The 16,417-nt window shown below is 39.8% G+C and overlaps 1 protein-coding gene across 1 annotated transcript; it reads left to right on the forward strand.

The window, feature by feature from the left end:
* The first annotated feature begins 562 nt into the window (after positions 1 to 562).
* On the forward strand, positions 563 to 14,923 carry LOC136870876 (uncharacterized protein DDB_G0286299). Its single transcript, XM_067144943.2, has 3 exons — positions 563 to 700; positions 1,925 to 2,113; positions 14,343 to 14,923. Exons 1-3 carry the CDS (start codon positions 690 to 692, stop codon positions 14,854 to 14,856), a joined length of 714 nt encoding a protein of 237 aa, XP_067001044.2. The 5' UTR covers positions 563 to 689; the 3' UTR covers positions 14,857 to 14,923.
* The last annotated feature ends 1,494 nt before the right edge of the window (positions 14,924 to 16,417 follow it).

Below are 16,417 nucleotides of genomic sequence, written 5' to 3' on the forward strand. Positions count from 1 at the left end.
TCAACACGCTCAACCATACATTACAATAGTTTACTTTTAGTTTCATAAGTCTCTGCATAAGAGTAACACTACTCAGCTGTTTTAAATTTGCTCGCATTGTAAATAAAGTGGTGCATTTGACACGGAGCAGGATTATGGCTGGCGCTTAACTGTTATTTTTGCAAATGGTTACTAATATCTAATGTACTACATAATACTATGTTTTAGTCAACCTTTTCAAAATACCTGCTTTCCTTTCCTAGCTCTCATTCGAACCAAGATATCTCAGCACTTCAACCTCATAATCGCAGATCATCATAACATGTGGAGTCATATAACAGAACACAATATTCAAACAAAAAAGAAAAGAAACAGGTCACAATCATACTCGTAAACAGTGGGAAACACGAGAAGAATTAAGAAGCTTAGCCCTAGCTGCAACGTGGCGATTCTACGCGTGCGTTACGGGGTCTACTATGATTGGTTGGCACGTTCTGCTTCCAGCGTACGTAGTTCAAAACGCCATAAATCAAATGTCAAAGCGGTTAGACATTGCAGAATACACTGTTATCAACCGCATATCCCTATGAGCAGTCTCGCTATATTTGTAAAAGCTTTCCTGAATTTCCTTGCACAACGCCAACAACAGCAGCCACTATAAGAGAGCGATATACCGCGGACTTCCTGCAAGTTGTAGTTCCGATAGCACGATGAGAGCAAGGTATGACTATAGCTGTAAATTCGTTTCTTTTATGGGACATGCTGTAGAAATCTACACACGTTTGGTATGTTTAATAAATATTTTGAAGATTAATAAGATACGTGTAATAGTATAGAAGGAACGGGTCTTTTTGTTTGTGAAAATTCATTAGTATATAATTTGGAAATTAAAAGTGGGGAAAAGAACATTCTGCGGTCGTTCAGTGCGATTGCGAAACTCTCTCTCGGTGGAAACAAAAAATTTAAAAATTCAGAAAGGAAATATATTCCGTAAATCGATGCCAGTATTAGTGAGTGTCGAAATGAATGGAATTGAGTGATTTTTTTAAAGAATGCCAAAGTAGACAAAAAGACTGCTGATTTTGTTTGCATTGTAAATAATATCCTGTCGTAGACATAGTCCTGTCGATTCTAGTCTTGAACTCAGTCTGTGAAACATTTTCAATGTATGTGGGGTTCATTCTTCTTCACTGGGTCTTCCTTGTCCATTCGAATGTTTTTGGAATTATACATATAATATAGTAAAATCCACATGAGTGAGCTAACTTGTTTTAAGTGATTGCTGTCATGGGGAACATAACCACGAGAACTCGAGTTTCACATACAATGCCGACAAACAATGTGTATCTATCATTTCAAAAACTGTCCGACTCGTTGGCTGAATGGTCAGCGTAGTGGCCTTTGGTTCAGAGGGTCCCGGGTTCGATTCCCGGCCGGGTCGGGGATTTTAACCTTCATTGATTAATTCCAATGGCCCGGGGGCTGGGTGTTTGTGCTGTCCCAAACATCCCTGCAACTCACACACCACACATAACACTATCCTCCACCACAATAACACGCAGTTACCTACATATGGCAGATGCCGCCCACCCTCATCGGAGGGTCTGCCTTACAAGGGCTGCACTCGGCTAGAAATAGCCACACGAAATTTAAAAAAATTCCAAAACCTTAATGTGCATATACTGGGTTTCGAATAATATCTCCCCAAGGGAGAGAGAAGAACTTACAACACCTGTATATGATATACATTCTAATCTACAGCGTACTCAGTTCAAATTGTCTTCTACGGTATAATTCTTACAGTGGCTTTTAACTTTCTCTTGAATCTACGTTATTGTAAATTTGCGTAAGGAAATATTCTTATTACAATTTTCAGTCTGTTAATTAACATACTAGTTGTTGGTTTCTGTTAAAAACTGTACTAATTCAATGTTGCATTTTACAGTTTCCGTTTCTTGGTAATCGCCTTGGTCGCGGTGATCGTCTTGGAGCAGGTGTTCACCACAGAAGCGAAGACTTCGGAAAGAGAAAAGCAGAAATATCACAAGCAGGGAAAATACAATAAAGCTGAAGGACAACCAAAGGAAGCGAAGTACCGGTATTCAAAACACAGTCAAGACAAACAACATAAGACGTAAGTAGAAATGCAATCCTAGAAACTAATAAGACTTCCCAATGTAAATTGTGAGCCCAGAAAGCAATAATAATAATAATAATAATAATAATAATAATAATAATAATAATATGACCTCAGCTACAGTATGCAGACATTTTAATTTGGCGCCAACTAGATGTCTACTTATAAAACTCGACATTCCATTTTACTCTAGGCCTGCTACATGGCGGAGTAAACAGAATCTCACTTGGGCGTCTATGGCTCAGATTTTGTATGGACCTTTTTTTTTTTTCCTCGGGTAAACGCCATATGAACCAAGAGTCGTTTACAAGCAAACATCGCAAGACATGAGGTTCTAATGGACTTGTTTCTGTCCTTCAAAAACCCGACTACCTTTGCCATGTTTGAACCCACTACCTTCGGATCCAGAGGCCAACACTCTGACTACTGATCCACAGAGGCATCTTTCCTAATGAATGTCAGCTTCGTAATTAAATTAATTCCCAAACAGTTCGTTTCCAATAGATCAATACAAAATTCTTATTATTTCTAACTAGCTATCGCACCTAACTTCTTCAGGTCTGACTTGTATTCTGTGTTCCGTTCAGTTTATAAGCTCGCCATTTTTATAACAACGGTAGGAGGTAGGAAATAAATTTTAAAATATAAACTCGTAAATGTGTATTATGAGTCGTAGCATCAGTTCGTAAACCAAACAAGATCGGACAATTCTCGACACCTTCTGTTAATTATCATGTATCGATAGCAGAAGTTCGAATGGAGATACTTGAGAATTACATTTTATACTTTCATTCCATCCACCGCGAATTAAATGTATAACCTGTTTTCTGCTTTCTCCCCTGATCCTCAATGCCCCTCTGCATTAAATTATTTTCACCAAATTTCTCAACATGCACTTTCACACACAAACATGATGGAAATGTAATAACTGCATTTCTTTCCTATTCTGGTTACTCCGACACACAAATAGCTTTTTTTTTTTTTTTTATGTGGCATGTCTTGCTATACTCTGACAAAACTGTTTATTTATACAGATTACCTTGATAACTTAATGCATAAACAGTTTCACGTCACAGTATACACATTCACTCTTCAAACGTAAACTATATATTTACCGAGAAAGTTGGTTGTGCGGTACGGGTCACGTGACTGAGTTTGCATTCGGAATATGGTGGGTTCGAACACCACCATCGGCAGCTCTGAAGATGGTTTTCCAAAGTTTCGTATTTTCATATCAGGGAAATTAATACCACGGCTTCTTCCGTCCCAATTCTACGTCGCACATGTGAATTTAGCCATTTTTTACGGATGGATGTCCTTCTTGGCGCTAACCCTATGTGATGAGATGTACTCACTATATCAAGCTTCTGTGGTAGTCGGTAGTATGGTGTCTTGCGTGAATATGAAGAGTGTGTTGGGACAAATACATCGCATCCAGTTCACGAGCCAGAATAGTTAATCGGACGTGATTAAAATCCTCGAACCGGCCGGGAATCAAACCAGGACCCTATGAAGGGAAGACCTCAACGCTGACCATTCATGCAAGGATTTAGACACGTTGAGCCACTAGCAAAAAAATAAAAAAAATAAAGTATGTTGCAAATTTCAATTTTGACTAATCTCTCTAATTATTTTTAACTATTGATATTATCCTTCTTGCCCAAAACTGAAAATGTAGCAAAGTTAATTTCACCAAAAGATGACCTTCCGTGATTATCACATGGCTTGCCCCCAATTAAACCAAACCTATCGTAGTGAATCGTATCTCCTAAACGAACATATTTCTATGTAATTAGTCCAAATAGTCCGCCTCGGTGGTCAGTGTGATTAGTTGCCACCCCCGGAGGCTCGAGTTCGATTCCCGGCTTTGCCACGAAATTTGAAAAGTGGTACGAGGATTGAAACGGGGTCCACTCAGCCTCGGGAGGTCAAATGAGTAGAGTAGAGTAGAGTAGACTAGAGGTGGGGGGGACTTCAATTCCTATCTCACCTATCCTCGAAGTGGTTTTCCGTGGTTTCCCACTTCTCCTCTAGTCAAATGCCGGGATGGTAGCTAACTTAAGGCCGCGGCCGCTTCCTTCCCTTTTCCTTGTGTATATCTTCCGTTTTTCCCATTTCCCCAGAAGGCCCCTGTTCAGCATAGCATGTAAGGCTGTCTGGGCGAGGCACTGGTCCTCCTTCTCAGTTGTATCCCCTGACCCAAAATCTCACGCTCCAAACCACTGCCCTTGAGGCAGTAGAGGTGGGATCCCTCGCTGATTCGGTGGAGGAAAACCAACCCTGGAGGGTAAACAGATTAAGAAAGAAAGAATTAGTACAAATTACGAATTTGCGTTCATTTGTTCATTGATATTCTAACACTTGCAGTGAATTAACTCTTAAATACTCATTTAAATGCAGTGTGATGGCTTTACTCATTTGTAGTCAGCAACGACAACAAATTTCTACGTTTATATCCCTAAAACTATATACTTACTGAAACTCATCCTACAGCCTGCCCTAGGCTGTAAAGGGCTGCTTCATCTACCACGACGATGCGAGTAAAATCGAAATTTATCTCCTCCACACATAATTCACTCAGCCCCCGAGACGAATGGGTAACTGTTCAATTCCTGAGAAAAGGGACGATAGCGTGTAGACTCTACTCCTTACAGAGTTTTTCCCAAAATTCTGTAGTCAGCATTAGATACAGATTTGTCACAGTTTTACGGTCGGATGCTCTTCCTGACGCCACCCATCTATGAAGGAATGCAATCACTACTGCGTGTTTCCGTGGTGGTTAGTAGTGTGCTGTGGTATGTTTTATAAAGACGAGCACATTCGCCCAGTTCCCGAACCACAGGAATTAGCCACATGCAGTTAAAATCCTCGGCCTGGATAAGAATCGAACCCGGGGCCCTATAAACAGAAGACTGGTACGCTGGCCATTCAGCCCAAGTATCTGGATAATGAACCGCTACAAATTCAACTTTTAAAACTTTCACAAACACTATTAAATACTCATTAAATACTAGTAAACTCTGCCCTGTCAAGGATTTTTTAATTAGCTTTGCGTCGCACCAGTACGTCGCACAGACAGGTCTTATGGCGCCGAAGGGATGGGAGTGGGGAAGGAAGTGACCGTAGCCTTAATAAAGGTATAGCCTCAGCATTTTCCTAGTGTGACAATGCAAAACCGCGGAAAACCATCTTCACGGCTACCAACTGTGGGAATCGAACCCACCGTCTTCCTGAATGCAAGCTGATACCTACGTTACTCAAACCGCGCCGCCACTTCCTCGGTATACTCTATCGTCCCTCGTATCTAGAACTAAATAACTCACTAATAAACCAATTTTTAAAGGTATGTTACAGTGTTATGCGTTGTATTATTTCGATAAACTGAAAAAACTTCCATCGTTCTATGAAGTAGACACGGAAAAATTGGTTTTAATAATAATAATAATAATAATAATAATAATAATAATAATAATAATGTTTTTACGTCCCCTTAACTACTTTTGGCGGTTTTCGAAGACGCTGACCTGTCGGGATTTTGTCCCACAAGAGTTCTCTTACGTGCCAGTAAATCTACCGTCACGAGGCTGACGTATCTCAGCACCTTCAAATATCATCACAGTGAGTCAGGATCGAACCTACCAACTCGTGGTGCGAAGGCCAGCGCCTTAACCGTCTGCGCCACTCAGCCCGGCAATTACATAATCACTCACCTCGACTGTTGTATTGTTCGAAACACGCAAGTCACGTTAATTGCTTCCAAAATAACGGCTGATGTAACATGATAAAGTAATACAAAACATTCTGTGCAAGTCTGACTTAATAAAAAACTTAAGATAACGAAGGACCTTGAAGTTATTCAGTCATAAATGGAAAATATTATAATACCAGACTGAAACGAGCAATGCGAAGTTCACACCGGAATGAAATATTACAATCATATTTTGCACCCAGCAAGAGGCTGCGTGGCTTGAGTCCGGAGATAAGTTCTAACTCTACTGTCGGCAGCCCTTAAGATGGATTTCCGTGGTTTCCCTTTTCCACACCTGGCAAATGCTGTGGTTGTGTCTTAACTAAGGCGATCATCAGTTCCTTTCCAGCCGAACTGAGTGGCTCAGACGGTTAAGGCGCTGGCCTTAATGACCCCAACTTCCCAGGTTCGCTCCAGGCTCAATCCGGTGGTATTTGAAGGTGTTCAAATACGTCAGCCTCGTGTCAGTAGATTTACTGGCACGTAAGAGCTCCTGTGGGTCTAAATTCCGACACCGGCGTTTCCGAAAACCGTAAAAAAGTAGTTGGTGGGACGTAAAATATTATTATTATTATTATTATTATTATTATTATTATTATTATTAATCCTAGCTCTTTCCTGTCCAATCGTCGCTATAAGACCTATGTGTCGGTGCGGCGTAAAGCAAATTGTAAAAAAAATAGACAACCTTAAAATTACACATCTCGCTCCTCTACACATGCAAAACATGGTGCTCTGAAATAAATTGAGGTTGAAATTACTTCATATTTTTCAATATTTTCTTTTTAATTACTCTCACCTACTCCCGTAAGAATGCGATACGTACAGTTGTTTCTAAATCTACCGCACTGTTTAAGAGTCTTAACTTCCAGAAGTTACGTCACTGTCAGAGTTGCACCTTTTCCATAAGTTAAAAACCCCATTCCACCCATCTACCCTCGCTACCCTACAAAATACTCTACAGATTCCCAACTTTAACTGAGTGTTCCTTAACATTCTCTCACGTGAGGTCGGTGCAGGAAGTTCATCCGGCCGTAAAACTTGGCTAAATAAATAAATAAATAAATAAATAAATAAATAAATAAATAAATAAATAAATAAATAAATAAATAAATAAATAAATACACACTCGCACATTGCCGATCCAATGACGACTGGGATAATAATAATAATAATAATAATAATAATAATAATAATAATAATAATGCTGTTATTTGCTTTACGTCCCACTAACTACTTTTTAGGGTATTCGGAGACACCGAGGTGCCGGAATTTAGTCCCGCAGGAGTTCTTTAACGTGCCAGTAAATCTACCGACACGGGCCTGTCGTATTTGAGCACCTTCAAATACCACCGGACTGAGCCAGGATCGAACCTGCCAAGTTGGGGTTAGAAGGCCAGCGCCTTAACCGTCTGAGCCACTCAGCCCGGCACGACTGTGATAGTAGTCGTTCACATAAATTTAACTGTGCACTAGCAACTAATAGTTCAGTACTCTTAGATTGTATTTCAAAATTATAACATGTAAAAATTGCTACTCATGATCTCCCTTTGTCCCTAAATTTTAAATTATTTTTTTCAGCTATTAATTTCCTTTTCACATAATCGGTGTATTCAGTTTCTCACTACTCTATATCTATATTAAAATGGCATATTAGCTCTTTAAAACATTAGATTCACTTGCAGACAGTGGATTCAAAATATGCTGACAAAATTTTATTAACCTAACCACTGGAAACCGCAACGATTATACGTCAAAAGCCGGGTAATGAAATTCTACATTAATCCCTACGTGCGTTCAAAACAACATGAGTTTCAAGAGGGTCTGTTCTGGAGAATCCCACAATTTATATCCTTTATGTTGGAAACAATTGAACCTATAGATATGTCTGGAAGGTGAAATTGCACTTCGGTAAGAACCAAGTTAAATCGTGTCCTCGTACAGAGGTGGTCCAGCTCTCTTCAGGCACACTCCTAATGGAGGAGAGCTGCATGTACCATACTAACCGCATACCAGCCCTCCTCTCATTCTTAAATCTCTGCCAGTACCAGGAATCGAACCCGGGCCCCGAAGGCGGCAGCTAATAACGCTTACCGTTACGCTACGGAAACAGAGATAAACTAAAACTGTCCGGTAAAATATTAAATGCAAGGAACGTAACAATACAATGAGCACCTTTTTTAAAAGTGACTATACATCGTTTAAATATGCCTTCCACATTACGTTAAAGCGAGCATATATACGATTTTATGACGGTGGAAATTGGAAAATATTAACTGAAGGGTGTTTTTTTTTTTTTTTTTTTTCCACTACTCTTGTTTAATTCCAAATGTAACATTCCAATCACTTATTGCACTGAACCAATACGACCTAAGACAGGTTTTGTAATATGTTTTTCATACGTTAATACGTACATTTTCTCTGTATACCATAACAATAATGTTACACTGGAGTTATCTGAACGCTCCTCTCATGCGACTAACAATGTCCTAAATTACCCCCAAGTCTCTCTCCATTTAATAAAAGTTATCTTCAATTTCTCATTCTATTCCTCGGCAGAGATTTGATGATTGAAAATGAAAACCTACAACCTGTTTTCCAGTCTTAGACCATGTCAGGAATGTAATGAATGAAACATATATAGGCTTAGTATTATAATGGGGTCGCCACTCCCAAAGTGATTTATTAACGACTGATAAATGCTATGAAATGATAATGGAGAGTGTTTCTGGAATGAAAGATGGCAGGGAAAACCAGAGTACCCGGAGAAAAACCTGACCCGCCTCCGCTTTGTCCAGCACAAATCTCACATGGAGTGACCGGGATTTGAACCACGGTATCCAGCGGTGAGAGGCCGACGCGCTGCCGTCTGAGCCACGGAGGCAGATTTGATGATTACTATTGTTAAAAATATTACTGATAATTTCCTCCGTCCAATGTGTTAATTCTCGACCGTATTTCCTTTTTCAATGCCTCTACCGCCTACCATCGTCCACCATTCTATTCCATTAAATATTCTCTCTACTTTTCCTGTCTCTTACTTCCAGTTACGCTTCAGATATTCTGAATCAAGGTATTAACAATCCACGCTCTCGCTTCCGTTCAGTAATGTGAAGTAAAATTTTACAAATACGTCAACAATTACATTTCCTTAATTCAAAATATCCTTGACCGCAACTGCGAACTCACTCCATCAGATGTGTTGCACCTGTCTCGTTTTCCCTTCCTCTATTACCATCCTATCTTTGGCCTTTTTCCAGTTATTGGGGACCGTCACTTTGTATGAATTTAGCCCAAACTCCCTGACGCCAAGCTTATGTGGAAGTATGTACTCGCTACTGCGTATTTCTGTGGTAGTTTTGTAGTGTGACTTGTATGTAAATGAAGATGCGTATTACGACAGACATTAATCAAACGGGGTAACAAATCTCCTTCTCAGCCGGAAATCGAAACTAGAATCCTCCGGAATCTATGGCCACTACACGGAGCATTTAGCCAAAGAGCCAGACCCTGTACTACCATCCTTAATGCTTCAAATTATACACGCAATATAATTTCATATATAATAGTGTACCATCAGTAGCATTAGATCTTCTGTCTCCCTTTCATAGTGTTTCCTACAGCCGCATTATAAATCGTGAACCATACGTAGAGTTGGATACCTGTCATCTTCCAGCGATCACCGACCCTGAAGGCCACGCGCTACGGTAACAAAATCCCTCCATATCTGTCGATCATTTACCACCGATCTCCATATAGGACTTTGGTCCACATTCTCCATCGGTTGTTTATCTAGCATTTTATATAAAAAAATTCATAGAAGTTGGAAAATTATTAAACATCTCTCTTGGTGAATTATTCCTACCAGAATTCCGCTTCCTATTAGAGTATTCGCCCCAGTTTGTTCTCATGAATTCCAATTTAATCCGTATACGCCATTATCCGCCTCTGTGGTGTAGTGGTTAGCGTGATTAGCTGCCACCCCCAGAGGCCCGGGTTCGATTCCCGGCTCTGCCACGAAATTTGAAAAGTGGTACGAGCGCTGGAACGGGGTCCACTCAGCCTCGGGAGGTCAACTGAGTAGAGGTGGGTTCGATTCCCACCTCAGCCATCCTGGAAGTGGTTTTCCGTGGTTTCCCACTTCTCCTCCAGGCGAATGCCGGGATGGTACCTAACTTCAGGCCACGGCCGCTTCCTTCCTTCCTTCCTTCTTCCTTGCCTGTCCCTTCCAATCTTCCCATCCCTCCACAAGGCCCCTGTTCAGCATAGCAGGTGAGGCCGCCTGGGCGAGGTACTGGTCATACTCCCCAGTTGTATCCCCCGACCAAGCGTCTGAAGCTCGCTAAGTCCGAGGGAAGAACCGAACCTGGAGGGTAAACAGATGATGATGATGATGATACGCCATTATCTTTTCTACTATTAAAAACTTGACTCAAGTTCATTAGTCTACTTAACGTCATTCCAAACAGACAGCTCGGAACATACCGCTTAGTAAAGCAGCTTGTCTCCTTACTCCCAACTCTTCCTTGGCTCAAAGTTTGCAACATTTTTCGTAACACTATATTTTTTATAGAAATTCACGCTAAAAAAACCGTGCTGCTTTCCTTTAGGTCTCTTCCAGTTCTCGAATCAAGTAGTCCTGGTGAGGACTATCATACTATCTTGCGCTACAGCCAACTGATATAGGTCTTTTCACATAATTATTTCTTATGCTTGGGAAAACATCTGAAAATCTGCGTCACGAAATTAGCGGTAAAAATTATGTGACGCGATGTTACCCAGCAACCGCGCAGGCTGAGATGTGAAGTAATGATGGATGTCCATGACTGAGAGTCATATAGAAGTCTTTTATCAAAGAGGCCTCTTCTCATCATATTCTAGATGAATTATTCCATTTGTGGTAGTTTCATTGGCCCAGAGTTGGTTTCCCCCTCTCGATGCACTGAATCCTACATTTGTCGACTGCAAATTACATACAGATGTGTCTCGAAAAAAGATCTGTTAAATGCAAATAAATTAATCTTTTTATCAACTTCACTTTCATTTATTGTTGGTCTACCAAGGAGTCCTTTTCTTTCTTTCTTTCTAGTTTTCCTTCAATCACAGCACGAAGGTATTGTCTTCTCTGGCACCCTCGCCAAATTGACTGGATTCGTCCGCTTCTCACGATGTTTATGATCCGATCTCTCTCTCTCTCTCTCTCTCTCTCTCTCTGGTCCGAACATTCTTCGCATCGCTTTCCTTTCGAAGATATGTCTTCCCATCTGTCCACACTTTGCAGCCATACAATACAGTATACTCGGACGAATTATTGTGCAGATCTTAATTTTCATTAGACATGAAAGGGCTTAATTTCTCGGTGTATTTCGTAGGCTCACGAATCGCCTGTTTCCTGCCTGTACCCTCCTGTGCATCGAAGTCTAGTATCGACTGACTGGAAGTCCATTCCACCTCCTGATAACTAATATCTTATCAAATACCTACCGGTACTTAGTCTTTTTTCGTTGAACGTCATCTGTCGGCTCTTTCTTATCCTAGATAACCACAACCAGGTGTTAGACGTAATCGACTATTTCTTTCAATCGATCACCCAATAAAAATTTTAATCGTGACTAAATTAATCATGATTGATATATTAGTCGTGATCGTCGCTAAAATACGTAATGATTGAATCATTAATTTTTCGTTGCGAATAACATTTTTATGGAATATATAAAACTATTTTGGCAAAATATTAAACATTTAAAACAATTGACTTTACAACAACTTCCTTTACGTCACACCGAAACAGATAGGTCTTATGGTGACGATGGGACAGGAAAAGCCTAGTTTGAAGGGAGCGGTCATGGCCTTAATTAAGGTACAGCCTTGTGTGAAAATGGGGAACCACAGAAAAACATTTTCAGGGCTGCCGACAGTGGGGTTCGATTCAGTTCAGACTGTCTGTAGTATATTCATGTATTTAAAAGTGACAATGTCGTGTTGTCGGTACGAAAAATTCTAACGTACTGAATTACGACACCTTAGCATCTATTAATCTACAGGAATTATATAGGCCTACGTCAATCAAACGCTGTTCACTGACATTCTCAACGTACCTATTCCCAACCGCTACAAAATTTTTCCACATCCTGGTTGGGTTGTGGGTTGTAGCTGCGAAGTATTGCATATCTGGACTTAGCCCTGTTTTACGGCCAGATTCCCTTCCTGACACCAGCTCTATGTGGAGAGATATGTTCACTATTGCATCTTTGTATAAGGCTTGATAGTGTGATGTGTTTCTGAGCAGGAATATGCTACACAAACGTTCAGACCCCTACTCCGACAACTTAACCAGAGGTGATTAAACTTCTTGATCTGGCCGGGAATCTTAACTCTGAACTGAACCGAAGGACTCAAAGCTGACCATTTCTACTCTGAATAGGCTGAATAAATGTTCGTACCCGGTTAATTTAGGTACGATCTACCTCTCAAACACTTCTTTAAAGTGATTTTTGTTTTCTTTTTTGTTTTTTCATTCCAGAAATAATGGTGTCGAACCCCACTGCCGGCAGCACTGAAAATGATTTTCGGTATTTTCCTATTTTCACACCAGACACATGCTAGGGCTGTAGCGTAATTAAGTCTACTGTCACTTCCTTCCCGGTCCTAGCCCATCCCTACCCAATCGTGGCCACAAGGCCTGTCAGTGTCGGTGCGACGTAAAACAAACAGCTAAAATACAAAAAATGATCAACTTTACAAGGCTTATTTCTCAATCGTGGAACGAGAGAAACTGTTTTTCCTACGTATCCTGCATAATGTTTAAATCAAACCTACTGATGCCAAAGAAAATTCACCTAACGTGCATATCGAGCAGTACATAAAGTTTTAGGTCCCGATGGATAAACAATACCACAATGTAGAAAAGCCTACGGACCCGAATAATATTCCTTCACGAAAATTATGTAACAACAGTTACCCGCGGCTTCGCTCGCGTGGATTTCTAAATCTGATGAAAGTAATCGTGCCTTGGTACTGTACTAAGACTTCATCAGAAAATACCTACTAAAGTATAAAAACTCGCCGAAAAATTGAGTTTCATTTACCCCTGAAACTCTATGTAAACCACGTTTTAAGTAGCCTTTTGGGGCTAAGATGACCATGCGACATAGCACTGTATATGTGAGAAATGGTCTTTTTTCAAGTTAAAAAAAAGTTTCTTTATTTGTAAAGGAGATTCCAAATACCAATTTTCACGTCTGTAACATCTTCAGTTTTCGAGATATAAGTGAAAATGAAAACCTACAACCTGTTTTCCAGTCATTGATATAAGTATCCTCATAAAAAGATTTCAGCTCGTTTTTCACCCCCCCCCCCCACCCCACAAAAATGCCTGTATCATTATTTTTAAATGATTATAAATACCATGACTGTAACCTTCAGATTTTGATAAGTAACACCATAAAAAATCAATTTTTTTCACTTCCTTCCAACCCAACCCCCCCCCCCCGCCCCTTAAGTGAATTTTCCGAAAGCAGAAAAATGTGTTTATTTATAAAGGAGATTCCAAATACCAATTATCACGATGTAACGTTTTCATATTTTGAAATGTATCTTCATAAAAACAATTCAACTCCTTCTTCAGACACCCCACCCCCACCCCCACCCCCGCCCAAATCGATTTTCCCCAAAAAATACGTGTTTCCTTATTTGCAATGGAGATTCTAAATACCAATTTTTACGTCTGTAGCATGTTGCATTTCTGATATATACTGTAAATATAATCTTTATTTAAAATTTCACCCAGTTTGTCACCTCTGTTCAACCACCTTTCATTGGATTATCAAAAAACCAAAAATATACGCGTTTCTTCGTTTTTAAAGGAGATTCCAAATACCAATCTTCATGTCTGTAACATTTTCAGTTTTTGAGATACAAGTATCCTCATAAAACGTACTCAAACTCTTTTTCACCTTTTTTCCCCCCTATTAATGGGGTTTTCCGAAAACAAAAAATACGTGTTTCTTTATTTTTAAAGGAATTTCGAAAAACCAACTTTTACGCCTGTAAACTTTTAAGTTTTTGAGATATACTCATTTAAAAATTTCACCCGCTTTACACCCCCTTAGCGAAGGAATATCCAAAAATCCTCCCTTATTGAGCACCTACACTCTAATATAAGTACTGTATCCCCAAAATTTCATTTCTTTATGTCCTGTAGTTTCGGCTCGGCGATCATCAATCAGTCAAGTCAGTCAGTCAGTCAGGACATGTTACTAGATTTGCTTCTTCAGTGTATCCTAACCCCTTAGAACAAGTCTTTCAAAACACTGTAATACTTTATCTGATCCAAATGATTCACTTAATAACTTGAATGCCTTGTCAAGTATACTATTCTACATCAGTGGCATTTGGTGTCACGCATTTCTATCCACTTACTTCAATGCGAATTGAAGAATATGAATTAAAATAACTCTTCACTTTATATAATTTCAGGAAGAAGTCCAGAGACTATCCAGCACCTTCAGAAGAATCCGAAGAGGATCAAGAAGAAGCTGTAGAGGAAAATCCTCCTGTAGTTAAAATTCGTAAAAGTGTTAAATCGAAGAAAAATTCAAATCAAGAGCAATCTGATGAACCTACTACAGGAAAAAACCAGAAGAGTAAGAAGGATAAGAAACAAAAAATATTCATCCCTTCCACAGAAGAAATTGAAGATATATACAGAACTAAGAGAAGCGCTGAGCAAAAGGTAAAGCGATCTAAAACAAAAAGGTCATGTCAACCAGACGAACCTGAAGTTGTCGAGGAAAAGGTGAAAATTCCAAAACGAATAACAGTAAAGAGAGAATCTATCATTTTCGAAGAAGAAGGCTTGTCCGAGGATGAAGAAACGACGACTGAAAACGCAATGCAAACGTATATTATAGAAGAATCTGAAGATTCTAATGAAAATGAAGGCGAAGGAACAACAGAAAAATGTTACTACGAAGACGAGGAAAATGCTTGAATATTAAATATTTGTTTATAATAGAATATTTATATTGCTAAATATATTTTGTACAAATGTTTAAAAATGTTCCTATTATTCGTCAAATTTTCAATGCATTCCTTGTTTGTATATTTCATCTGAAAAGACCATTTCAAGTTTTCCTTCCCTAAAACTTGTAACGCCTGAAGCTTTACAGCTGTTGTGCCTATGTTCTAAAGAACTGTTACTTCCAGTCGTATACCATTGAATAAACGTACACTATATAGTACGCTGTCTGGTCAAGCGGGAAATATTTCAAGCCTACCGTGGACAGATTCATCTGCATGTTCAGAAGAAGAAAATCACATTAAATTTAATTACAACCCTTTCCTTACACTATTCTTCTCTTCAAATACGAATAAAATATTACCAATATTGTTTTAGCAACTATTAATGCAGCTTTAGTCCGGCTCGATGGCTGAATGGTTAGCGTACTGGCCTTCGGTCACAGGAGTCCCGGGTTCGATTCCCTGTGGGGTCGGGAATTTTAACCATAATTGGTTAATTTCGCTGACACGGGGGCTGGGTGTAGGTGTCGTCTACATCATCATTTCATCCTTATCACGACGCGCAGGTCGCCTACGGGAGTTAAATCAAAAGACCTGCATCTGGCGAACCTAACTTGTCCTCGGACACTCCCGGCACTAAAAGCCATCCGCCATTTCATTTTTTTACATTGCAGCTTTAATGCCATGGTATTCATACTTATTATAAAAAAGCATTTATCCGTACTAATTACTTCATATTAGACAACATTAAACACTGCTTGTTAAGTGAATCACATATCATGATATTCATGTAAACAATCAAATGATGAAGAAGGCTTTAAAAACATAGTGCTGCAGCCCTCATGGGTCTTGGCGTACCAAGCGACCGCTGCTTTGCTCGTCCCGAAGGTCTGCAGAATGCCAGGTTACGCGTGATCAGCGTAACGAATCCTCCCGACCGTCATTCTTGGCCTTCCAGACCAGGGCCGCTATCGCTCTATTGCATAGCTTCTCGTGTGTGTTGTCACTTTTCCTGAGTGAACTTCGAACCAGTTTTCAGACCCAGGTAAATATCCCTGACCTGGACGAGGTTCGAACCCAGGACCTCCTGTAGAAATGCAGGCAGAGTAACTTTTCATCGAGTACAGTATTGACTGGCGGCATTAATTATTTAACTCTCTTAATATTCGTGGAGTATATTTTGTGGAGATATATTAATTAATTCTGCCATTACGGAATCCCGTTTCCCCACTAACGATGTTCTCCTCCGCGATGCCCCTGTATGTAGGGAAGGTTTGGTGGAAACTTGACAAATCGCGCGTGGAATAGGCTTTCAATAGTATGTTGTTTCCTACCTTGGAGAATTTTATGTTAGAATAAACAGTAATCCGGAGGTATAGCATCTGCAGACTCCACTAAATGAGGGAAGAGAATTCCGTAAACTGGACTTTCCCATACTCCAAGAATGCCTCAATAATAGTAGGCCTAATCGATACTCCTCTTTTAAACTCTAAGCCAAAACGAGCATTAGGAAAACTAACTGAATATTTCAC

The sequence above is a fragment of the Anabrus simplex genome, chromosome 1 (assembly GCF_040414725.1).
Source record: "Anabrus simplex isolate iqAnaSimp1 chromosome 1, ASM4041472v1, whole genome shotgun sequence".
Taxonomy (NCBI): Eukaryota; Metazoa; Arthropoda; class Insecta; order Orthoptera; family Tettigoniidae; genus Anabrus; species Anabrus simplex.